Source organism: Sprattus sprattus, assembly GCF_963457725.1.
Source record: "Sprattus sprattus genome assembly, chromosome: 7".
In the NCBI taxonomy this organism is placed as follows: domain Eukaryota; kingdom Metazoa; phylum Chordata; class Actinopteri; order Clupeiformes; family Clupeidae; genus Sprattus; species Sprattus sprattus.
The window spans coordinates 20,648,900-20,676,318 of record NC_137926.1 but is presented as its reverse complement, the minus strand read 5'-3'; the positions used below and the strand labels follow the sequence as shown (position 1 = coordinate 20,676,318).

The following is a 27,419-nucleotide window of genomic DNA, read 5'->3' as shown; positions in this document are numbered from 1 at the left end:
CTTTCTTTTATTGGGAAAATATTTTGTTAGGGTCCCTCAGTCACCACTCAGTCACCATCCGTGTAGCCAGTATTGAGTAATGAAATGTTTACATCTGCAAATTGCATGGGCAAAAATCATTGACTATTGCATATGCAGATCCTTCTGAATCACTGAATATATGTCATTGAAAGAGTCTATATGACCACATTTTACCAAGGGAGAAGAAAATTGTTCATTTTTTAACATGCTTGGCACATCTAAATTTCTTAGATACTCCCATAGTAACATCACAACAGAACTGTCACTCTGGCACTCACAGCCCTTTTCCTTTACAACTGATACATTTCAGAGTCAAACTGTGTCAAGGTTTTAATGCACCATAAAGCCTTGAGGAGCCACAACACACAGGGTTCCTTTATGGAACCTTAGGCATGGTAGCCTCAGTCTGTTTTCATCCTACACCTTCACACCAGTTTTCAGTTGGACTGTAGACTGCATCAAGGGAAGTTAAGAAAGAGTAATGATATGGTGCTCATATAATCTATTTGGAACCTTGCCTGTAGAATGAAGCCTGAATATTGTATGTGAGAATTCAGTTAAAATTGTCCAGGAACATTTCAAGGCAATACTAGAAGTGGATTAGCAAGATGGCTCAGTGTTATTGTATACATGATTATTCAGTGCTCATGACACTGCCATTAGTTATAGATGGATTATTGTTAAGTTTACAGTACATTAGTGGTACTTTCTTGTTGTCACGGCTGTAGGATGATATGAGAAATGGCGCAGCAAGCAAGCCTTCATAGAATATTTAGTCAGAGATTTGAGTGGAGTAAACTTGTTAAGGCCTTAAGCGTTACCTGATGATGAGGTTACACACTTCAAAGACATGTCATTCATTGTTGCTTGAACAACAGTTTGCTCTTCTGCCATTTCTAAAGCCTGAACTACCGTAACAATATTTGCAAAGCCAATTTGTTCATATGTTCAAGCTTTAGCTCAATATCAGATGCCAAAGAATGGTTTAGATTTAATTTTCAAAGGTGGGGTTTGAGATATTAATTCAGAGCACTGTAACTCTTCTCTACAATTTACCACACCAATCGTTAAGTCATATGCTCTAGGGGAAAAGTCTGCGCTCTGTTATTGCCCCAGACTCTGAATAAAAACAATTTAGATTCCAATGGCCAGATATTCAAATATATAGCCAATCAGATCAATGCCAAGGTGGTACTCATACTTGGGTTTGTTGGGAGAGGCTTTGGAACAATGAAACAGTTACAAGTATTAGTTTAGCAGTGTTTCAAAAAAGCTTACTTTTGCCAAAACTAGTGTTAATTATTTTGTTTGCAATTGCCAGTAACAACACTGAGCTTAGAGGGAGTTGATGATGGCCCAAGCATCACGCCTTGATAACAGTGGTAGAGTGGGTGGTGTGTGTTGACATAGTCAGGCTCATCTTATCCTCGCCTTTGGAGCTTGGCGGAGTGAGAAACCTGGATGACCCACGGAGGATCACTTTCTGTTGGGTAGGGATCTCCTGAAGGACCCTCTCCTGCAGCAGCCGAGTCTCCTCTGACACCTGGGCCTCCGCGGTCTCAGATGAGCTCTGGGCATCTGGGTGACCTGATCCACTCTGGGCACAGGATGTGTTTATACCCCCTCCATTCTCCTCTTTCCCAGTGGGGGCGGCCTGTTTGTCATCACGGGAGAACTTAGGAAAATACAAATGAGCAGATTAGAATTACATTTTTAATTGTAATATTTAACAGGATTTAGACCTGAACAAACCTGATAATTGAACAAAGATAGCTGTCAATTCCATCCCAATCTTTCAGCTACTTTCAATAGTATTAGAATGTATGTGTTATATTTTCTTGGACTAACTAATGTTCTTAGTAACAATCAAAGGAAATCTGTGGATTATATGAAAATACAGTATATATTAAAGAAATAAATAAACATCCAAAGCATTAAAGCTTGAACCTGATACATTTGCTCTAATTTTATTTCTGGGACATCTTTATTTTTTAATGTCTAGCCATTAACAGTTCCACCAGATGTTGTTGGCCAGAGAACCACAGCTGTAATCCAAGAGAAATCCGTGCACTAGGACACTGCAAACCTTTTTTCCGTTTTTTTAGGTTACTTGTGTAGCTTTTCATGGGTGGGTGGGTGTGTGTGTGTGTGTGTGTGTGTGTGTGTGTGTGTGTGTGTGTGTGTGTGTGTGTGTGTGTGTGTGTGTGTGTGTGCGTGAGGAGGGGTTTATCCAAGTTCAGTTTGTTTCAATATGTATCTAGAAGACAATGGTATCGGGAAGACAGTTTAATAGGCTTCCATGCTGTCGGCTGATGCATGTGAACTTGAGATTACCCTGAGGGGTCAAAGGTCAGCCTCTTGGGCTCTTCCCTCACACCTTTCCAGGGGCCCTCTCTCAACATGGCCGACAAAAGAATGTAAAGAAACCATGAGCAGTGAAGCAGATAGATAATGCTGTCGCTAGAGCATTGGAGCCTGCTCTCTTTTTTGGTCTCAAGGCTTCTAAGGATCCAAAAACAGGCACATACACGTCACAGCATTAAAATAGTAGATACGTGTCTGTTGGTGGTGAATGCATCTCTTTGTCTCTTTCCCTGACCCATTTCTCAAAACCATTAGCTGAACTATAAATTGTGAAGTTTGGCCGACACAAGATCCAAAGCTTAAAAGTTACACTTTAATTGGCTATAATGTTTTTAGCAGCTGTGGGCTGTCTCAGTAACGTCACTAGTCTTCTTGGTCCGAATAACACACATTCTAGTGTTGGTGCATAACTGTGAAACTACAATCCTGGTAGCAATTACATTTCAACATTGACACAGGAAAAAAGCTTACTTGTGTTGGTAACTATGTCCATGGCCAGTTTTTAGCTAAAGCAAACAACACATTTCATTAAGATTAGTAAATTTACCAGTCCAGCAGAAAACATACAACTTTGGCGTCTCTATGAAAACATTTGTCCCTCATCAGCGATTTTCATGTGGGAAAGGCCACACCAATGTTTACCCTTAAGTTGTGTGTAAAAGACCATGAACCTCATTTGACACTAGGCAATTGACTCAGTATGTGGATATCTGTGATCTACTGTTACGCATGACTTACAACCTGGAACCCTCTGTCTGGGTTTAGAACACCACCGCATGCAGGCCTAAGACCAACAACAAGCCACAATCAGCTTCAGGGAGATGAGATACACTCCAGTTGAGAAACAAAGACACTGAAAGACTAAACAACCCAGCACGACACCCATCCACATCATGGTGAAATCAGCCAAAAATCGAACCCAAGCTGTTTGATGCATGTATTCACAAGTCCAGTACACAAGTCTGCGGCAGTCTGCACATTTAACAGAGCAGCAGGAGCTCATCATAAAAGTGATGTTAATGAATGGCATCGGAGCAATGAGGACGATGCATTATTCATCCATGTGAGAGGATGTGGCACACAGTGTGGGCTGAGAGGTGTCACCCTATTCACCCCTAATGTAGTCCTCCAGCTCTGATGTAAGCGTCTGATGACCACCTACGCCACTGAGGGCACCGTAGACACTGGATACAATAGCCATGTTCAGCAGGAAGCTAATTAGAATATCAGAGAGTTTTTTCCCGGAAAAAAGCCAGCAGGGTGTTTGTCTTCAAGGTGAATCGGTTCCTAAGAGATCGTTCCTGCTGTTTTTTTTTTTTGTGGAACTGGGATGTATTAAACAGGGCCTTGATTCATTCATTACTTCCGGTGAGGTCTGAGTGGACACACTCTGATTTTGTCACTTAATTAAGCTAAGAAGAGAAAATCAAGCATGCATATCTGAATTTTCATAGCTCACCTTTGTAGAAGGTATTATTACCGTGGTCTCTGCATTAAGCTTACATGACCATTTCTAACAAAAACCCATTCTGCAAAAAAAAAAAACTTGCTGTCCGTGAAATTAAATCTGAATCCTGTTTTTTGAACTAAGAAGTTGAAGTTGGAACCAAGTTATAAAATCAGTGGAAGGATCAGTGTTAAAACGAGGCAAAATAAGTATCAGAGTACATTTCAAGTTGAACCTACATCTCTCAGCAACATGCACACAGAGAACATTCTCTCCACACACAACACTCTTTTTAAAATCCTTTTCAGTTGACGAATAGTAGGCCTATGGAGCACTTTGAAGGCAACACAACCTATTGAAATGAATATACAGGTACCGCTATAGAGTGTATACTATATAAGAGTAGAGTACATCACCAGGACAATGATGCCTTCAATGTAGGGCATGTGAAGTCAATAAGTGAATTCAAGACCAATCCATATGTGCTGTTTTTTTTCTCTCTGTTTTTGTTTGCCACCCTGCTACAAATTCTCCAGTCACTACCGATCAATGCTAATGATTGCAATTTGTTCTCATTGTGTTCACTGAATTCAGCACAGTAGCACTAACTGCATTACGGCAAACAATATTGAATTAGACATGGCTTTATAAGAAGTCAATAAAGCTGCAGTAAATAAACTAAGGGTATACAAAGACAAACAAAACAAACAGGATCTGTGGATTGGTCATGGCGTTTTCTGCCATCACTATTTCATCAAAAGTATTCCTGTATACTCTGTCTCGATTTCAGTCAAAATGTGAAGCCTGTTTTTTGTCAGTGGAGCATTGACACACAGGATTTTGTGGTCAGTCTTGGAGTTATTTTAGGCAACATCCTGTCTATAACTGCAATATAAATCATGTCCATTATCCATACCACTATGGAAGTATAACAGTGCCAGATGTTTTCATTGCAAATGCTAAAATTTTCAATCAAAATATACAACCCCAATGAATTTGCTATGCATACAAATTCAAGCATTGTTACTGTTTTTTTTCTTTCAATTTGTGTCAAATTGCACTACAGAAAAATTAAAGCGTTGTTATTGATATTCATTCTATCCAGTTTGTGTAAAACATGTCCTTTTGAGGACATTTAGCACTGTTCCATTATAATTTCATATGAAGCCTTTGTTACATATTTATTTATTTATTAATTTACTTCTCATTCTGCCTGTTAGCCTTTAAAGCGCATGCCTGCTCACTGGCACAGACCTGTCATTTATCAGGGGGTCTTTGGTCTTTGAAAACGTGCAAACTAGTCCATGACACTTAATGTCAGCCATAGCAACAGAGTCTTCCTCTTTTTCTCTCTCTGTAAGTTCTTGCTTTTCCTTAGTAAAAGTTGAACTCTTATTGGTAAGATAAAACCCTTAGTCAAAGATCTTAGCTCTGTCAACTATGCTAATTAGATAGTCTCTTCAGTAAAAAATCCACCTATTTAGCAAAGCATTGTATTAACCATACCCATAAAACATATGACCCAAGGGTTTCCCTGTATTGCTTTTCACCTGATTTATGTTGTTTATACGTGTTACCTGTTCTTTTTGACTGGGGCTTTGAATATATACTTAATATTCTTGTTCTTCTTCTTGTTCTTCTTCTTCATCTTCTTCTTCTTCTATTATAATTGTTATTGTTATTATTAGGATTTTGATTATGATCAATTAGACAAGTCATTGACAGGCAAGGATACCCCTATCTTTAAAGGTTTCCTTTAGAATAGACACAGCTGGAATATGCTGAAATTAGTGCAGATCAGATCATATATACATGTGAAAGAATTCAGACTGTTCAACACCTTACAGACGCTTTGACATGACATTATTATACAGCTTCTACACAGGTTAGAAGGTTGGAAAATCCAATCAATACATGTTCTGTATTTCAGCTAAGTGCAGAATTACTCCCTGGGAATAAGAACACTCAGTCCTTTCTTGTACATGCTGGAGAGAATGGTACAAGTTACACTGACCACTGAATTAATTCTGGTGGATTCATTTAAGCCTGTGTTGCACTGCCGACAGATACACAACAACGCCATTTGTGGACCGTTATGACCCAAACCACCCCCACCTCCTGTTTGACAAGTTGCCAAGGAATCACTCAAAATATGTGAAAATGTCCTTCTCAGAGTCTGTGATTAAGGTGCATGTCAGACATTGTTTGTGCTGAATTCCTTTACCAGCTCCCTACTCTAAATTTAGACTGGTATGGACTGGAGTAGACAAATACGATACATAGCAACTGTTCACATTTTTCTGGGGCCGTTCTGAAGAGAAAAAGTAAAAAGCTATGTGTTGCTATCAGTGATCAAGGACATCAGAGAGAGGGCATGACGCTGGCAGTATGTGAAAAAGGCTGTACAGAGCCTAGGCAAAGACATCTATTTAAGATATGACACTGCAATGCAGTGTGCAAAATCTTATCAACCAATCGTTTCAAATAGATTATTCGCATGAGGTCATAAACCACAGAATGCATAGAATGGACCCCTCTGGTCTACCATTATGAAACCCTGTAGTGCTGTTTTATTTCCACACTCATACTAACTTTGTACCTCTAAGAATAAACGATTAATCATGGTTAACAGGGGGTCTGGAATGTACAAACTGTAAAACAAATTATTTTTTTAAAATAAAATGGCCATTAGATTTGTGTTCACAGTTCAAAAATGCCAGTCATCCAGAATCCTTCCAGAGCACCTAGGATCCCCAGCTGTGTGAGAGACCCCCCCTGCAGAGTTGGCCTCCACACGTCAACTTCCTGTGCACACACTTCTTGACTTTGAACGAATTAGTACCGACAAACTTCGCCTCCCTCCCTTACTCTTACAGCCTGCTCAATTTAATGGACAACATTCACCTCTGTTCAAGGAAATCAAGCTTATTGATTTATTAATCTGCTTCTTTTAAACTCCTGCCTGTCTTACAAACCTGCCTGCTCTACAAGATACTAAAAGAATGTGTGTCGCTTTTAGTAATTTACTTCACAAGGGTGGAAAGCAATGGCCATGTATTTCACAATCAAATTGCAGTTCCTTCTGAAACTCACATGCTGGGAAAATAAATGCCTGTGTGCTCGGTACAAAACGAGGCATTATGTGTTCACGTTTACTGCCTCCATTTCAACAGAAGAATAACAAGTTTTCCTGCCATCAATAGACGTAAAAGGCCTAGTCTGTCTCTGATTAAAGCCAAAATTGGGTGTTTCCTTCAAAAAACAACACCTTTCATAGGCCCCGAAAAAATGCTTGTGCACGTGCCTTTGGTCTGGCCGTCCCTGCCACCTGCATCAAAATCTCTCTCTATCTCTATCTCTCTCTCTCGCTCTCTCTCCCTCCCTCGAGCTGGAGTACTCCACTGAACGTGCCTTGAACCATCCACTGGCCTCTCATACTGTGGCTTATTATTTCACTTGTCTGTTAGACAAGTAGGTGTTACTGAAACCTATCCCAGCTGCTGTTTATACAAAAGGAGCTGCATGATTCATTCATTCATTCAAGCAAACACACACACTCAGACACACACAAACAAACACACACACACACACACACACACACACACACACACACACACACACACACACACACACACACACAAAGAGAGGGAGAAAGAGAGAGAGAGGGAGGCAGGGAGAGGGGAAGAGAGAGGCTTTTCATCACTCTTTCCCCTCCGCTCTCTCCTGTCATTTACGAGAAAGAAATTCTCTCAACATCCTCACAACACCCGTTGAAGGTTCTCCCAGAGCATGTCACTTGCTTCTCCCTTCCTGTGGGCTCTGACGACAGCTTGTGTGCAGCCTCACTTTAAACAAAGATACGTTGATTTGATTGTTTTTTTTGTATATACTGTATATATTTGTACCTGTGACTTCATTGACTATTCTATGACAGGTCAGCAGGTCACTTCCTGAATGAGAGACTTGACTGCCGTGCTGCCAGGCTGGACACTGAATATTTCAGTAGAGCATCAAAGCAAGGACGTTGTTAATTGTCAGTACCACGTCATGAGCCACCAGGCCTGGGGAGAATGAAAGCCTTAGCTCTTCAATTAGTAGATCAGTGAAACCAGTACAAGTAAATGATTGCAATCATCTGTTTTGAAGGACTACAATAGTTCATATCATTTAAATGAGGGAAATCTGAAAACTCAGTGATGCCACCTCATGCTGGTATATTCTGTTAAAATCTTATAATATCTCCTGCTATCCCACCAAACGTACCGTTAAGTACTCAAACAAACACACACACACACAGTTCAGATCAGTTCCTACAACAAACATTATGGTTAAATTCTAGCATAGTATGTGGAAGGAAAACCTTTTTTTTAAAGCAATGTTTGATAAAGGACTCATATTTGTTAAAGACATTGTAAAGGAAGGGAAATGTATGGCATACACTCAAATAAAACAAACATTTGGTGAAGTCTGCACAGTACATCAATATAATCAACTAATTGGATCCCTGCCCCAGACATGGAAAAAAGGCATGCAGATGGCAGCCGGATCATATTTAGTGTGTAGACCTCACATGAGAATGCCTAAATGGCTCACAAGAGTGAAACTTAACAAAGACATGTATCATTTTTATTTGAAAACAAAAAAGTTGGTGGAAATTCCATACAAAATTCTCACGAGCTGGGAAAACATTATTGATGTTCCCATACCATGGAAACAAGTATTTCTAAACATTTATAAAACAACAATCGATGTTGAACTGAGATATTTTCAATACAAAATTATATTTAAATTTATAGAAACAAATAGAATGTTATATATATGGGGAAAAGAAGCAACACCAAAATGTCGCCTCTGTCAAGAGGAAGAGGAGGCAACAGAACATCTATTCTGGTACTGCTTCAAAACTGCTCATCTGTGGTTAAAAGTTGGGAAATGGTTAAGGGCTGGCGGAATCACCTGGAAATGTGATTTGTTTTCTGTATTGTTTGGCAGTCTGTCAGAAACAGCTGATTCACTGCAAAACATAATAACTCTCCTTGGAAAATGTTTCATATTAAGTCAAATATCAATAACATAAACTGTTTAGTGAGGTTTAAAAACCAGGTTAAATTATACTGTAAAATTGAATGTTTAGTGGCACAAGAAACCAAAGAGTTAAAGTATGCAGAAAGATGGGGTAGGTTAAAAGAATTAGAAGGATGGAATGAATGAAGATTCTACCTAAATAAACGTTAGAAGTAAATAGGTACTTTTCCTTCCCTTGGGGTGGTTGAGGGAGGGTTTTGGGAGGGGATCTATGGAGGCCTTTATTTAATTTATTTATTTGTTTATAATTTCTTCTCTATTTTATGTATTTATAAAACACACACACACACACACACACACACACACACACACACACACACACACACAGACACACATACACACACACACACACACACACACACACGCACAAACACACGCACACGCACACACACACACACACACACACACACACACGCACACACACACACACACACACACACACACACACACACACACACACACACACACACACACACACATTTGGCTGCTTTATTTGAGCTATATTCGCTGTAATCATTACTGCAGAATGGATGGATCAGTCAGGAACAACCTGGACTCCTGCAGTAATTACTGGTAATGAAGGCAAGATTAGAGTGGAGCACAACAGTATAATCCCCTCTTTTATCATATCCCTGAGGCTGGGGTGCAGGAAAATAATTGGGAGAGAGAGAGGGGATTCTGTTTCCTGTCTCTGTCAATCCATTTAAGCTATACACACAGAGAAGAATATTACAGCTTGAATCACACAAAAAAAAAAACATCATGAGAGATTTGGCCTTGAGAGCTAAATAACTTTTAGACATGAAAGAAATTGCTTCTATACAATCCTCTATTGATGGTCAAGTAGAGCACAGGATGCTCCAAAGATACCCAAAAGAAGAGTTTTGTAATAGGTGATCAAATTTGAGGGTAAAAAACTGCCTTAGGGGATTCCTCGTGAATATGTGAAGACATTTTAAAATGATAGTTTATATGAAATTCAGACTCTGGACACAGTGTTCCATTCTGTGTGCTTATGGGTGCCATGGATTTGAATTAATGACTTCCATTCCAACCAATATAACCTCTGAGTAGAGACATTTATTTGTTTAAGACACGTTTACTTGAGGTTCTAGGGTTACTTTGCTCAAATTTTGTGCGAGAGTAAAAGCGATACTTTAAGTTAAAAGGTCATTACCACCCAGTGTTTTGGTAAAGATAAAAAAAAATATGCATGTGAGTTCATGACCAGGATTAAATCTAACGAGTTTATCATTCTAAAGTACAGACACCATGTGTGCTCTCTCTGGGGGCAAGTGATGAATCTTCATTATCCAAAGACTCTACTGTCCATCCAGAACAAAGGCAGCACAAAATCTGCCATATCATTCGCTGTAAGGGGGTCATTACTGGTGAAGATAATGGGTGATTGGATTGGGGAGGCAGGCTGGGAGTGGGTGGGTGGGGGCATTGGGGCCGAGTAGGGGTGGAGGGAGACAGATGATAAAACTGTGGGTGCGTGAAAGGGGTGTGTGCACGTGAGACATCCACGTGCCGTAGATGCCAGACAGATCAATGCACGTGCGCAGACAAATCAAATCACAAGTGGGGATGACTGACTCACCAGACCAAAAGTAGGGATGTTGTTGAGCAAGCGGTCCTTGGCAGAGCTCAAGGTATCTACAACCAAGTCAGACCCATCCTTGGCCAGACCCACGGTGATGCCGGGGGCACTCTTCACCCCTGAGATGATGGACACGTAGGCAGTCTGAATCTGATGTCCCACAACGCTCACCAGCTCCTGCACCCGACCTCCGCTCTGCAACACAGTAGGAAAATACCTCTATCACACAAACACTCATCAACTTCTCAGATCTGCTGTTCTGTTATAAACAGTAACACATGTAGTGGGCCACTACACATACACATGTGCATGGCTTCCATCCCCAACAGGTGGCAAGCTACAGCACTGTTACGTAAACTACATAAACACACATACTTTATGGCGTATGGTCGCCGGCTCATCAGTCAACTTCGACTGAGCCTTGGCTTCCTGCCATCACAGTGAACGTGTCAGAGGGGAATGTTGTGTAACAGCACTTAAAATCTCTTTATACGACAGCCACCCATTGGAATTACAGTGCAGGGGGTGGGGGGGGGCGGGGGGGGGGCGGGGGGGGCGTGGGGAATGTGTGTTGAATGCTGAGAATGTCTTTAATAAAGATTTCTGAGAATGCCCCCCTATAAAGCTATGGTGGGGTCAGATTGGGAGATCCTCAGGGCCATCCTTCAGAGGGAAAGACCAAATAGATTTCAGCTGGTGTTTGATGTAGGAAAGAGCGTCGTTCGCACTGGTTCAAGATGGATTAGACTAGTAGAGCTAGTAAATACCCCAGGCCAAAGTAGAGCACAATACATTGAAATACATTCTGTTAAAAAAGACATAACAAAGCAAAGCTCAACATAGCTGGAAGCTGATTGTGGGTGACTCCACACATGCTAACCTACTATCAGCCCTTATACTAAATAGCAATAAACATAAAACAAAGTCATAATAAATAAACCTGCACTCTAGTATTGTTTTGATGGAAAACATGCAAGTGATGGTATTGGCAGTATTGTTTGGAGAAAGAAAAAGATTTGTCTTTTTTCAGTGGGAATGTGTGGCTGATCTAAAGGTAGAGTAATAGGGGTTCATTCATCTAGTGCTGCAAAGTTAAACTGTCATACTCTTATCATCATTACAATCTCTGACCTTTTCAGCTAAATACCTGTACCAACTGTGAAATGGAGTGAGCTTAGTTGAACTTGGCTATCTGGCTTAAGCTGAGCATTGTTTCTTAATTGAAAAGGTGCTTTTAACTCTCCGACAAAGATCAGATGTAGACAGCCAACACTCCAGTGTCTGAATCTGAAACACCTGAAGGCTGCAGATATGAACAAAGGCTTCAACAGACATAGTGATGACACCCATCAACATGTACCTGAAACATAATATGACTGCCAACTACACAGTTCGGTTGATGGTCTTTGCAGATGAGCCTGTGATTGGCTTGTCTATGTTGGCAAAATTCTATTTGGCTTATTATTTGTTTTATGTATTTTTAATTCATAGGTGCACTCAAACATTGGTTAATACATTTGAGTACATCAGAATACTTTTTTTCAAAGTTCACTGAATAATTACAATACATAATAGTGATGTCAGTTTAAAAAAGAAATGCGATCATCATGTAATCATCTTAATTTGAAGTTTTTAGCCATCACTATCCACTATCCTAGCAGAAGCCAGGCTTTCTCAGAAATGAATGACAAAAGACAATAAAATGTCTATATCAATAACACATAAAATAACCTTAGTTTAATTAAACATTTCTCATCATTATATTCCATTTTGGATTATGTAGGCTACTTCTTATATTTACCGACTATGTTGACGAGATTGCTTCTTTAAATCATATTGTTGTGAGTAAGTCTCTCGCTATACAATAGCCTAGGCTTGCACATACATTTCAAGCCATTAAAGGGATATTTAATAATAATTAGCTATTCATAATTGAGTGCTGTACCGCTCTGACTGGATTGTGAAAGAGAATACATTGCCCAGTGAGTGTGCAGACGAAGCCCACAAATGTTGGGGGTCCATAAAAACATCCAGTAAATTGCTTGTGTGTGGGCAAGGGAATCTAAACTGGTGTTGTCTTCACCAATCCAATCAGAAACACAGTCACGACGTCACAAAGATATGATGAACTATTAAACTGCATGTTCTCCATTGAGTTTAATCAGTGAAATGCCATTGTATATAATAAAACACATGTAGATACATCTTCCTGCACATCTGTATATGGTCAGTTCAGAAAACAATGTTAATTGGTTAAAATTGATTTTGAACATTATATTTCACAGCCAAATATTGCTGATGTGCAACACACCTATCTTAGTAAGTTTCTCTTCAATTGATGAAAGCATGACCTTGACTTAACCTAGAGAGAGTGGTCTTTGGTATATTTGACTAATTCCTATGCAGGACCATTAATTAAGGTATTATATGCGCTGCATGAACATAATGATATTATGTCAGTGCTGCAACCTGAAGTGTTTCTCCAGTCCCCTCCTGTCTTCTCCTTTGAGGTTCTTCCACGAACAGTCCAGCTACTGCACCACCGAGGCCCAGAACTGTAGAACTCACAGTCTCCAGGTTCCGCTTTCCAAAGTTGGCCTGCACGAAAAACAGGGTAACAGAAAGTCACTCTGGTGATGTAGTACACAATGTCTCTGTGACCTATTTCTTGAATAGTAGGTAAATAATATAAGCGTATCACATTTTGTGTCAAAATAAAAGTAGCATATGAATGTCCTGTCTGAAAAATGGAACATATTGACGGAGAGCTAAGAACCCTATTTCGTGAGCATCTAATAAGCCTGTGCAAGATATTATGCAAGGAATATTCCCTTTATTCAGATCCAGTCCATTGGCTTCAAATAATTGAACTAATATTGTATGTCTAGACCCGCTAGCAGATTCACTGTGAATGCATGGCGTCAGTGCTTTCTGGCCAATGATCTGTGATTTTCTCCTTCAGTATCTCTGTCCCTTTATTCTAAGGCCACAAGCAGACAACAATCCAGGTATGCAGACAGGCAGGTTTGTGAAGAACAAGTCTATTCCATAATGACGAGTCCAGTGCAGATACAATGTGGTGCAGAGGGCTCTATCAAAGACAGAGCCAAAATTCAGCACTTGCAGTTCATCATCCTTTATCAGCTGACGTCAAACGCCTGAATGTAACAAGGACAACCAGACCCTCACCATCACTGGCCTTCAGCTGTGGGGTTTTGCTTCTCAAAAAGGAAAGAAGAGAAAGGCTACTGTGTCAAGTGCTACAGTGGTGGGAAAAGATATGTAGCGCTCACAAATAAAGCCACCAAGAGCCTGCTATCCTGCTACCTCTTTTGTTTTCTGTTGAATAATTGTATTGTTCTCTATACATTTACAAAACCTCATATTCAAACATGCACAATTTCACTATGTGACAAATACACTGTTTAAATTTCACATTTGACAACCCTGTAAGCAAAATGACGTCCCCTAGACGTCCTGTAATGGTCTCTCTGAACGTTCTAAAAACGTAAATGTGTATGGTTCCCGTGACAACTTTAGGACGTTTTGCACGGCGTTCCAAGACCGTCCCGAGGACGTTGCGGTGACAACTGGGAAACGTTTTCTATAGGTCATGGGGACGTTATGCAGGACGTTGCAAGCACCTTCCGAGGGCATTGTGGTTACGTCTGGGGAACGTGTTTCTATAGGTCCTGGGGACGTTCTGCAGGAAGTTGCAAGAACGTCCTGAGGGCATTGTGGTGACATCTGGGAAACGTGTTTTAGACGTCCTGGGTACGTTATTCAAGGATGCACCGCGGACGTAGCTGGCACGACCGTTTTTGCTGAGCTAAATGAAGAAAATAAAATAATAATAGATCGCGGAGCCGTCATTTTGCTTACAGGGCGCACACACACACAAGTTCATTTATTTTACACATTTCATATGATATGCATAGACACATACACAGACACACACGATTACGGGCATGGGAATTGAACCGTAAACCTTCCTATTACTAAACGAGATCGCTACCTACTGTCCTAACACTGTCTGATTACGATTTTGTCACTTTAACAGGTTTATCACAGTGTGAGACAGCCAACAAACTTAGTCTTTTTTTCCGAGGGTTTGAGGAAAAGCATATTGTAGCAATCTCAGTCACTACGCATTGAGGGTTTTCCGTAATGATTACTTTTTAAATTAACATCCATGGCACATCACGGACGTGCGGGCAGGGAGGCAGAACAACTAGCCAAACTAAGAATGATGAAATAAAATAAATATGAATGCTTCTTTACTGATCTGTGCTATAAATGTAATGTCTGCATGATTCCAATACAATGCATACATAGGAAGGTGACCAAGTGTCTAGCTTTAACATATTGAGCTTTCCATAGGCCTTCAAAGATGCTGCAACAGAACGAAGAGCTCACCGGTCAAATTGTCTGATTGGAATTTCTTTAAAAATCCCGTCTCGCAAGCAGAATCTGGATTTGACAACAATTCTAATATTTAGGCCTATAAAGCAAACGTGCACTGCCCTTATTATGTTTTAAAGGAACAGCCTAATCTGCCGTTAGAAAGTTATTTAACAACACGCATATGCTGCATTTTAAATAAAGCGCAAACCCTCGGTTTCAAACGAGGAGCAAACTGAGTGAGAATGATCCAACATGGCCAAGCAGACTAGCCTTAAAAGCTTTTTTTCAGAGGCCAACTGAACTGAACAACAGTGATGAGGGTAAACCTTCTGACGAGGATGAACTTGTCCTGTAATACCTGCAGTGTTGCGCGTTTCCTTTTATTATAGGCCTACTGCGCGCCGAAGAGCCGCGAGCGGTATTGCAGACAGAGATTTTGAAAAATTATAGCACTCGCAGCATATTGAAAATTGAAGCTTTGAACTTAGTTCAAAATTTTGAATTATGAACAATGAACTGAGCAAGTTCATGTAGAAAGTGAACTTTCCAAACACTGAATACCTGACTCATTGAACAGAGCAATGACCATGTTGCGGCGCTCATTTTAACGCCACAGCAGGTTGCGCTTAAAGGCCACTTATTGACGCGCATCAGACATAAATGTTTTTGTTTCCCATTGTAAACTTAGGAAAATAAACATGTTGCATTCTAAACTACCTGATTATGTTATTATTTAAGCTTTGCAGGCGGTCAGTTTTCTTCAATAGGCTAATTTAGAAGCAGAAATAGGTTAGATATTTGGCCGGCTTTTCATTAAAATGTCGGTCAAATGAAAAACATTTTTCTGGTTCAGAGAGGACCATCAGAGGACGTCAAGGGGACGTTTTGGAAGGACCAAATGCGAATGTCCCGCAGAGGACCACAGGTAAAGGTTACGGGGACGTTTTTAAAGGACTTCCTGGGGACTTATGCTGAGTTACCAAATTATAACGTTCCTTAATAGTCCGTTTTAAGGCTGATGTGAACGTCACGCAGAGGACCTGCAGGTAAAGGTTATGGGGACGTTTTTAAATGACGTCCTGGGGGCGTGTGCTGAGTGACCAAATTATAACGTTCCTTAATAGTCCGTTTTAAGGCTCATGCGAACGTCACGCAGAGGACCTGCAGGTAAAGGTTACGGGGACGTTTTTAAAGGACGTCCTGGGGACATGTGCTGATCAAATTATAACGTTCCTTAATAGTCCGTTTTAAGGCTCATGCGAACGTCGCGCAGAGGACCTGCAGGTAAAGGTTACGGGGACGTTTTTAAATGACGTCCTGGGGACGTGTGCTGAGTTACCAAATTATAACGTTCCTTAATAGTCCGTTTTAAGGCTCATGCGAACGTCACGCAGAGGACCTGCAGGTAAAGGTTATGGGGACGTTTTTAAATGACGTCCTGGGGACGTGTGCTGAGTGACCAAATTATAACGTTCCTTAATAGTAAGGCTCATGCGAACGTCACGCAGAGGACCTGCAGGTAAAGGTTACGGGGACGTTTTTAAATGACGTCCTGGGGAGGTGTGCTGACAGACCAAATTATAAGGTTCTCTAAAAGTCCGATTTAAGACTCATGCGAACGTCACAGAAGGACCAAACGTAGACTTGCTACGAACGTCAAAAACGTTCTGGTAACGTCCTCTAGCGAACGTTGTGGCGGGGACCAATTGGGGACGATTGGGGACCTTGCGAATGTCCTGTTAACGTCCTGGGGACGTTCCCTGTTTGCGGGGAAGGAGAGACAAACTATTATAAAACTACTGTAACATAGGCCCTGAACAGAACCTGGAAGATTCTCTCATTCATTCAAAACTTCACAACAGAATCAAAGGCATTCCTCAGTAATAACACTGTCACAGATTACAAATATCAAAATAATTCCCTCTTTTGTTATGTGTCAGCTCTCCATCTGTAAATGCAAAATAATCTGTTTTATATTTGTTTTTGCGAACATCTGATACTTACTTGAGTAAGTCTGCAGAACTATTTATCCTGTAGAAATACTTTGACTCAAGAACCACAGGATAAAACATGTGAAATACCACAGGATAAAAAATGGTCTTGTGAATTTAAAGCAGTGGCATTATGTCTGTCTTTCCAAGGGATTGTTTTTTTTTTCAGGAATTAGGTCAGACAAAAAATGCCTCCTTATTGCTATATTGGGCACTGCTGCCTTGCCAAAAGAACACAATAGAGTTGCCTTTGCAGTGCTATCAGGTAAAACATATTGGCTGTTTACCGACAGGACTGAAAGGAGGTAACCCCAGAAAAAACGGATTGGGACATGAACTGCTTTCTTCATGAAACTATGCTGATTCGCATACCCTCAGCTCAGTTCACTTCTGTTCCCTTTTTAAGCTCACACATTTATGCACTCACACTTACACAGATAATAAAGTTAGCACCCATGTAAGGCATTATTTCATCGCAATGTGCACCTAAAAACATGGCTATGTATGAACACATTCTGCCTGCTGCAAACAAGACTACAATAGGAAGTATTTTTTTTATCTTCATATTACAAACAACAGACAGACTATGAACTGCTGTTACCATTCCACAACGTGCTTAAAGATAGCTGTTGATATATGAGCTCAACAGCCAATCAAATCATCACACTCCTCCCTTTCGTGCTCCTGAAGCCACATGTTGATACCATGGCAAGGTCCATCCACTATGTTTGTTTACCATTTTCAGAGCCAGAACTGTGTATTTTATTGTATTTGATATGAGGCCAATAAAAAACGAGGCCAGTATGACCTAAGTGAAGTCTTTTTCAGTGAGTAAACAATGTTGGCCAGGGCTGGCTGCATAGGTAATGTGTTCGAGGATACCTCCTTTTAAGTTGCATGCACCATCACAGCCAAACAACAACAATAAACAACATGCACAAAACTAAACCCAGGGAGGTAAAAGGAAGCCCACGGGTCTGTCCGGCTTACCAGTGCCACCACTCCAGGGATGCGTGCCACCAGGTCCTGGCCTTGACTTCTGGTGTGTTGGAGCTGCACGGCTGTCTTGCTGTAGGCACGTTGGTATGCAGTGTTGACCAGGGCACCGATCCGTCTCAGGCTGGGCTCTGGGCCAGGGGACCTGATATCGTCTCCTTCTGAAAACAAAAATGACCCTCAGTGACAATTATACATGAAGAAAGACACATTGTTGACTGTTCTTTCTGTTTTGTTTCTCACTCCCTTCCATTCTTTTCTTATCGCTCTGTAGCTTTTTTCCTTTATATATTTCCTATTTAAATGCACAATGTGCAGTTCTGAGGGATTTTAACTTTTGCTTAAGATAAATGTACTGGAAGCATTCACACCCTCTTTCTTATCTACCAAATAGTCAACATTTATTGCCGAAAACAAAATCAGTGTGGTTTCAACAGTGAAAGATTCATCCATTGTGTTTACAGTTCCAGCCAGGCCCAATCACTCCGCTCCTCTCCTGCAGTTTCACAAAACCACTCATTTAATCATGAAAAATCCGTATCCTTTCCCTGACCTACATGCATGCCTCAGGCTCACTAGCAGGCATCACCCAATTGGTCAGACAGCGACTGGAGGTAACTCTGGACTCGAGTCCACTGGCTGATGATATATCCTCCCTGGACAGTCGCACATGAGTGGAACATGAGCTCATCTGACACCAGACTTGAGCTTCAGGACAGAGTTAGTGAATGTAAACGGCAACATGCAATTGGCATCACAATGACAGATAACGACATCCTGCCTATTTGTGAGTAGGGGGTGGGGGGGGGGGGGAGGGGCAGGCTTCCATACAGCCCATCCTCCCACTCGATACGTGGCCATAGACCCTGGCGAAATTCAATTTGGGAGGGCAGATGAAAAGCACGCTAAACGGATTGTCTGTGGAGAATGCTCCATTAAGGGAGGCGGCAGGCAGGCAGCAGCGCCAAAGAAAAGGCTGAGGAGGCACCATTACAGGGCCAAGCGGCCACGTGAGGCTGGCAATACTTGTGCCACACAACTGAGACACTTTGGCATGCTCCATCAGAGCTCCACCAACTAGGTGGAGAGAGAGGGATAGGGAAGAGAGGGGGAGCGAGAGAAAGTAAGGAGGAGAGAGAGGGTGAAAAGAGAGGAAGCAGAAAGAGAGAGTCATGTACAGGGCTTGTCCTTAGGGCAAAGGGAACTTTGTGTGCTGTTGTTTCTCGGTGCCTCACCGCCTGTGGGCTGTAGGGGGTGGGGGAAAAGAGGGAGCCGGTGACCAAGCATTCCCACACAAACTTCTAACCTCCACCAGCCCCAATTCCCAAAAGCATATCATGAAACCAGCCCATACAGCAGGGCCTTCAAAAAAAACCTCTGAGGCCCTGGAACTCTGGGTGTCTTTAAATAGTACAGAGGCCCAAATGTTGCACACTAACCATAAGGCCCTCTGTGGGACTTTTGTTTTGTTTGTCTGGGGAGTTGGGGGGGGGAGCGGTCTTGTGGCCACAGATGATGAAGGGACAAAGGGACATTGGCGGACTACAGTGGCCAGCAGCCGGCTCTAATCATCAGCTCCAGTACAGCATGTTCTGTTCTATAAGGAGCAAGACCCTGAGGCTCAGCATGAAGTCAGATGGGGGAGGCAGTAGGATTTAACCTCCAGCACCAGGGGCCAAGAGCTCTTCCTGTTCCCCCGGCTCAAAAAAGGGGTAGCATTACCTGTGTGTTTGCATGTGAGCAGACCACAGGCAGCGAAAATAACTATTACATTAATAATAGGCAAATATTTAGATAGTCAAATGAACTTGCAAGAACATAAATGAAAAACCCTCATATACCTCATATTAGGTTTCACATGATGAACTGAATTGAAGAGAAAACTTGACAAATACACATATGTTCCTATATAGATTTTGATAGGCAAACTTGTAACCAGACACATCGACAAACAGAGGCTCTTTTTGCCTTCTCGTGTTCTGCTCTGTTCTGCTCTGTTCTGCTCTGTACCTCTCTGTGTATTTGTCTTTGGCTCTTCTATTCAAAACAGTACTTCAAAAACAGCTTGATGAAAGTGTAACTCAACAAAAATGGATTGTTCACATGGCTCACATGGATTTTTCACATGGATTTCTATAGCACCCTCCTGTGGTTACACCCAGAACAACACTTTACTTAAACCTTGACCTCATCCTCATGCTATTCCAGTGGTCACATCAGCCAGTATCTTCTCATCAGAGTCATTTATTTTGCAAATAGTGATTAAACTGTTTTTGTGTCTCCTTTTGTTTCTCGATGTCTGGAATTTCTACTCTCCAGACACATAAAATAGATCATGATCATGAATATTATCCTCCTGTTCCTCATCCTGATCAAGCTTAATCTCATGTTGACGGAGTCGAGTACTTGGTCACGACCACAAATGGACAAAAACATTATAATGTCATAAGCATCTACTATACAGTTCATACTGTTCTATATCAATCAAAAAGAGGTCCACCTCACAGGCAAGCAAACCTCTTCACTTCAAGGTTAGTCACGTACCAGAATCCTGGGCTATGAGGACATCTAGTGGTCATAACAACTAAAATAAAATGTGCGGTGTCCTCCAGTTGACATGCCGCCTTTAGTCAAGCTTTTTAAAGGTACCCTCACCTACTTTCCCCCATCGGCCATTAGAAGTAATACAAAAAAAAAAGTCTAATCCTAACCCTAACCCTTCCAAAAATGTGTTAGATTAAGATGGCATCCTGTCTGAAGTGAATTCTTAATTAACCAGACAAGGTGACCCTGCTGAACAGCAGTTAGAAGGGATTCAGTAATAGTCTGTTCATGAGATACTGGTATCTGTTAATATAAAATGACCAAAGGATGAAAGTGTAGAAAAGGACTAACATAGTTCATTACAGACTGAATGACTGCACTCTTGTTTGAGTCAAATTGATGTCAGTATGAGGAAGGACACGGTTACATTCACTTATATTACAATATACTGATTCCTTGACATGTTCCTCACCTCTAACCTCACACGTCTCATCGGGGGAGGGGGGAAGGACATAGGCGACGAGACGCTCGGCTATGGTGATGGCACCGTCGCCCCCCGCCTCAGCCAGACGGACGGGCCTGCTGTTCAGCACGTACATCGCCCCATCACTCAGGGTAGTCTTGGTCAGCTGGAAGCCCCCAGACGCCAGGCTGACGACTGTGTCAGACGCCGTACTGATGGGAGTGGTGATGCCATCCTTGGCCGTCTGCAGGGTGGAAGACACCGCCTCTGAGATCCCCATGGCCAGCTGGGTGAGAGAGAGAGGGAGAGAGAGAGAGAGAGAGAGAGCACAGATGGAGTGTCTGTTAAGGACACACAAGGGAGGCTCTGAGTGTCTACAAGTCAGCATGAGTGTTCCTGGCTACCTTCTCAGGGGAGTACTGGATAGCTGGGATCCTCTCCTCCAGATGATCCAAGCCTCGACAGACCAGACTGTTAGCGGCAATGACTGTGAATGTCAGAACAGGGCAATGTCTTACTTGGCTGCACATACTGATAGCTTCGCCACACACTCTCAGAACACGCCAGTTGTTTTAAGGTGTCACTGTCATGACGAAACACATCTTTCTCTGTCTCAAAGTGTATGATTTTGAATATTCTACCCTCATTTTGAAAGCGTACACTTTCTATGTACAACACTGCATTGTTTAACATATAATCATTATTTGCCATAAGGTGGATGTATTTGTGTAATTTATCAATTTGTGCCGTATAGAATGTTACACATCATTTGTGTAGAATATTTATGCTATGTAAATAGAGTTTGCACCATAAAACATCCACTTTTTCCAATATTTAGCTAGCATTCAAAATCGAATTGACCTTTGCCTTAACTCTTGCAGACAGAGAATATTGAGTCATCCCCAAGTGGACTTACAAGTATTACCAATATTTGATCATATTGCCCAATTAAACATGCAATCACAAAGGCATCTGAACTTTGGAACATAGTTTTATTTTACTCCCACTCTCACCTAGTTTTCAGACACTTGCACAACCTGGCACATTGTAGCTAGCGAGGTGAGTCTGGCTTTGTCTCTGAGGGATAGCCTGCCATCCCCAAAGAGGAAAAGAATGGAACACAGTCTAGCCATGTCTGAGAACACTTCAGCTGGCAGGGGCTTGCATGAGACCGCAGTGGGGAAAGCATTCAGCGAAGGCATTAGCAATTTTACAAGGACAGTGCAAACCCACAGGTGCCCTGGGTGCATGGAGACCAACTGGAGCTCAACGAGTTCATGAATAAAGCTTTACATTCCTAAAAATGACAGAGGTGTTTGAAGGTGCAATATGTCGTTTTTGTTGTAGTGAAATAAAAAAAAATCCAGACCTATTACTGTAGAATGATTGACGTCTAAAAGAGTCAAAAACATCTTATCTTACAATATATTGATTCCTTGTTCTGTATTTGTACATATGTATAGTCTTTTAATCATATGTTTGTGAAACCTTTTTTATTTTCTAACACTAATACTTTTAGATAATGGTGAGATTGTTTTTGTAGTTGAAAGTGCAAAAAATAATTCAATAAAAAATCTACACCCTAGGATAGGAAGTACAAATAACACAATGACATGTAATACACTGTAATTATGTAATTATGAACAGCATAACATTTCTATCTTACCCTTTTAGCATAGAGTTAGTGTCCCAGACTTTGCTTTTAAGCATTGTCATAATTAAATTAAGTGCCAGCACAGGCCATTGGGAATCCCTGGCTAAGAGGTCTTTCATCTTTACAACATCAACTAATAACTATTAGCTATTAAATATGTCACACAAAGTCAGAGCTTAACTAAACTTGTCAAAATTATTTTGTGTTTGGTCAATTTCTCTGTTGTTACAATGTTAATTGGCAGTGTACTTAATATCGTTGGAAAGCGGGTGTATTTACATTTACAATGATGTCCAAATTGTAAGGATCATGCATTTGTTGGATGAGAAGCACAGCTGATTATGTGGTTAGCACCCAAGTAAAATTTGCCAAAACTCTCTATTCTCCTGTTTGCAGAATTATCATGTCTCTGAAGTCTATGTTAAGACTAATCTATGCAGGTGTAGGACTAGGACCACTCTACCACTCAGACTAAGCCCATTCAAATAAATCCAAATATGATAAAGAAATCATCTTCCAATGCAATATTTCACTTTAGCACTCTTACTTTCTTTTCTCTGCCCCTAGTTTCCTTCAGGCATGGAAATTCACAGGGAGAAAACCAGAGACAGAAGATTGAGCTAAGAGTCTCACTCTCAAGGGGGTGTGACACTGCATCTCTGGAATATTTGTTCAGGGCACCATAATCCAACACCTAACCCCCATCAAATGAGTAGTTACCAGAGGAAGAAGGCTATCTGTGATTTTCCAGTATTGACTCTTGTTTTGAGTTGTTTGGTGGATTGGATGATTGAACTCAGTAACAAGGAACAAACAAGCGATATTGGAAAATTCACACTTTATTCATTTAATTAGAAGGGAAGAGAATGGAAGGGCCTGCCTTGAGTCCAGACCTCAACCCAATTGAACACTTGTGGGATCAGCTTGGGCGTGCTGTACATGTTAGAGTGACCAACACTCCGATCCGTATGGATCTTCCACCCGCTACTGAGGCTCCTGACGGTGTATTAAATGCATAAAGTGTAAAATTGCCAATATGTCTTGTTTGTTACCCGTTACTGATTGAGAGTTCAATCATCTTATCCACCAAACAACTCAAAACAAGAATCAATATCAACAGGAGAATACACTGTTTAGCATTGGCAGAGAATTCTGGCAAATTTTACTTGGGTGCTACCCACATAACCAGCTGTGCTGCTCATCCCACAAATGAAAGATCCTTACAAATTGGACATCATTGTAAAGGTAAATTAACAGGCTTTCCAACGGCCAATGCCAATAAGCACTGTAACAACAGAGAAATAGTCGACCAAACACAAATTCCCAAACATTTTTGCCGAGTTTATTTACAATTATTTACGAGTCTATTTACGATTTTACGATTATTTTCATAATTGTTTCATAGATTAAACCACTGATTTAGTTTGAGTTACACAGCTAATAATGACAAATACTTTTAAAGGCTGTTGGAAATAGCTGGATTTCCTTCAGGCTTACAAATTCCATTGGTTCTACTAGAAGTGAATAAATATGTAGTTTCTCTGTAGCATTCACTGTGGTAGTCTTAATGGCTTAATGGCTGGTTGGTTCTTAATGGCACGATGAGTCATAATGCCCACTGGTTTATAGTGCGGAGTCTGCCTTTAGTAGGGTACTTACTTTGCGGTTCGAGTTTATCAATGGCAGGCTGCACACCCCTCACAGCCAAGTTACCAGCAGTCCTTATTCCGCGCTCGTACACCTCACACACGTAGTTCACCAGTGGATGTGTCTGCTTAGTGCCACTGTAAGTCCTGTCGATCATCTCACAGGTGCGGCTGACGACGGGGAAGTTAAGGAGACGGACAAACACGTTCTCCTATCATAAAGGGGGCACATAACAAAAACAACACATCGGGACGATTATAAGGCTTTCCAAAAACAGCATTGTCAACCAATAGCTTCATTCTCTAGGCCAGGGGTTTTCAACGGGGGGTCCGCAGTCCCCTGGTGGTCCTCGACGGCATTGCAGGGGGTCCACGACATGAGCCTTTGTTGATCAGTTCACCATTGATTTTTTTTTAATAAATGCGCTTGGATATTTCAACACATTTCAAGATTACTCTTGAATATTGTGAAAAATATCTAAAATAAGAAAAATGTGTCTAAAGGAGATTCACGCTGACAGAATGTAGGTACACTGCGCCTATCCAGTCTATGGTAGCCAGTGCTTTGCAAATGTTAATGCATTGCGTCCCTAACGTCACGCCATACGCATTTTATTCGTAAGGTACAGTCTGGCGCGCAAAGTTGAAATGCATCTGCAGTAAAGCATAGCCTACATGCACTTTTGAAGTTAAGTCGAAAAAGTAATACATTTGGTGAACGACTGAAGTTATCTATCGTAGCCCGACCTATTATCCCGCACGACCTATTATCCCGCAAGCGCTGGTACACGTTACTTAATATTGATTTCGGTGTCATCCAGGATCGCAGATTTCGGAAAACTTAAGTCCCTGCCCAAAAAGGGTATTTAAATTAGCTTTGTAGCAAAAATGGCACATATACAGCGTATTGAAGTGTATAAGATAGTGTTGTAATACTGCGTGTACAAACCAGCCTGATACAAATAGTAGAATTTTGATTTCGCGACGTTCGGTGTAAATTCTTTTTCTTGTTGAGCTTGATTCCCAACGGCATTTTACATCAATGCGGGATAATAGGTCGTCGCCAACTTTGTTGCCATTTCGCGACTGTACAAAACAAATCGGAAAATACGTTAAGAAATGTTCATGCTGAGGGTCAAACAAGACTTCGTGCATGTTCTACACACCTGTCACTTCTGAAATATGTAAGGTTGATTCATTAAACCATATTTATATTGATAAAAACATATTTGTTAAGCGGATTTTTTGGTGGCCCGCGGGATAATAGGTCGCGTTACGATACTGTCCTTAGCTAACATTTCGTTCTAACGTCGAATTAGCTCGTCAGAAGCACCAATGGATCGGTTTTTAGTGAGGAGAGTGACAGAGGGACAGACTGCTACGACATAGGGACAAGGACAGGCTTCCAACAAAGCTACACTGTCACAGGTTCAGAGAATCAAAGTCGGAAAAGAAAATACAATGAGGAATACATCAAATACAAATCAAGGGCTGAAACACTCCTAAGGGCTCAGATACACATACGCGTTTTTGTAAAAACGGGACGCGAGCAAATGCATTGATTCCTATGGTACGGCGCGTTTAAAGCGTGCGCCCCTTCTCCACCACGCGTTGCGTCTTTGAAGCGTTTTTTAGGTGCGCTTAAAAGTTGAACTATTCTCAACTTTCCAGCGCAAGGCAGGGAAGCGCACCGCTTCTGTTTTGGCCGCCGCACTTCGCCAAGGCGTTACTGAAGCGTTTCTGCCTGAAAAAAGACGCGTATGTGTATCTGAGCCCTGACGCGTTCCTAAAAACGTAGACACTTCAAAAACATCCTGGCAAAGTGCGACGGGCAAAGCAGGCGCCCTGCACTTATGAAGCAGAGCTGCGTGCGCAACCTGCCTGGCCGAGTGTGCCATTGATGAGCGGTGCCGCTCCGCGCCTTGCGCTGAAAAGTTGAGAATATTTCGACTTTTAAGCGCACCTTATGCTGCTTCAAAGGCGTGCTGCACCATATAGGAAAGAATGGTTTTGCTACCGTCACGTTTTTAGAAAAGCGTTTCAGCCCTGTTGCGGCATATTGAGACGCATCACGTTTTCTTGAATGCCAAGCCTATTGAGTACATGCAACAGATGTTGCGTGATTTTCATATGTCTTAAGTTCTTTATAAGTTGCCAGACATAATTTCATGTGCTTGCTGCAAAAGCGATGAGGTGTCTTTTGCCCTTTCCAACTATCTACCTGTGTGAGAGCGTTTTTTCTACACTGGTGTACTTGAAGAATAAGTACAGAGCAAGGCTTGAATCAGATAATGACATTAGACTGTCGCTGTCTACCATTTCTACACGAATAGACAGGCTGTGTGGACTTCACCATGCCCAGATATCACACTGAGGGCTCAGATACACATACGCGTTTTTGTAAAAACGGGACGTGAGCAAATGCATTGATTCCTATGGTACGGCGCGTTTAAAGCGTGCGCCCCTTCTCCACCACGCGTTGCGTCTTTGAAGCGTTTTTTAGGTGCGCTTAAAGGTTGAACTATTCTCAACTTTCCAGCGCAAGGCAGGGAAGCGCACCGCTTCTGTTTTGGCCGCCGCACTTTGCCAAGGCGTTACTGAAGCGTTTCTGCCTGAAAAAAGACGCGTATGTGTATCTCACGTCTCTCCTCTCTACACGCACGCACGCACGCACGCACACGCGCGAGCACATCAGTGGGCCGCGGATTACTTTCTAGTCAGAATGGTGGTCCTGGGACAAAACCAGTTGAAAACCCCTGCTCTAGGCAGTAAAACCTATTGTGAACAATCTTGAAATTTTGACAAGTGGCTTTGGATAATGCTTTTGATTTCATTTAAGTACTATGAGCAACACTGAAAATGAAGATTTTGTGTCGCTCTTTTGACGTTGCCTACCTGCTTCTGTTGTCCATCACACACAGACATTTTCTCCGATGCCATCTTGACAAAACTGTTGATATAAGTCTATGGTGAGTAAAATCTAGAATTGAATCCACAAGTAATAATCTACTAATGGTAAATTGCATCCAGGGCACAAAGAAACATTGGAGTAACCTGACCGCATGGCCACATTGCTAACATCTATCTTAAAACAATATAGACTAATATTGAATAATTAAAAAGTTCGCCTCACGTTTGCGTGTGAGTGAGCGAGTATTTAAATTCTCCTTGTACTTACCCTTTACTTGTAAGGACTGGAGA

General features: G+C 41.5%; 1 protein-coding gene across 1 annotated transcript; it reads right to left on the bottom strand.

The window, feature by feature from the left end:
* plin1 (perilipin 1) lies at positions 1–27,419 on the bottom strand. The gene is made up of 9 exons (XM_080842455.1): positions 27,397–27,419; positions 27,114–27,168; positions 24,232–24,430; positions 21,323–21,405; positions 20,928–21,204; positions 17,906–18,072; positions 12,990–13,118; positions 10,521–10,715; positions 1–1,696 (listed from the first exon to the last, which is right to left on the bottom strand). The coding sequence occupies exons 2-9, from the start codon at positions 27,156–27,158 to the stop codon at positions 1,385–1,387; spliced, it is 1,407 nt and encodes a 468-aa protein (XP_080698581.1). The 5' UTR covers positions 27,159–27,168; positions 27,397–27,419; the 3' UTR covers positions 1–1,384.

Excerpts from the sequence above, each read along its gene's own strand:
- plin1 (XM_080842455.1), bottom strand. The coding sequence starts at position 27,158 with ATGGCATCGGAGAAAATGTCTGTGTGTGATGGACAACAGAAGCAG. Across the intron at positions 18,073-20,927 it reads TGAGACGTGTGAGGTTAGAG|AAGGAGACGATATCAGGTCC; the intron begins GTGAGGAACATG and ends TTTTGTTTTCAG. Across the intron at positions 13,119-17,905 it reads TCCCTGGAGTGGTGGCACTG|GCCAACTTTGGAAAGCGGAA; the intron begins GTAAGCCGGACA and ends TTTTTCGTGCAG.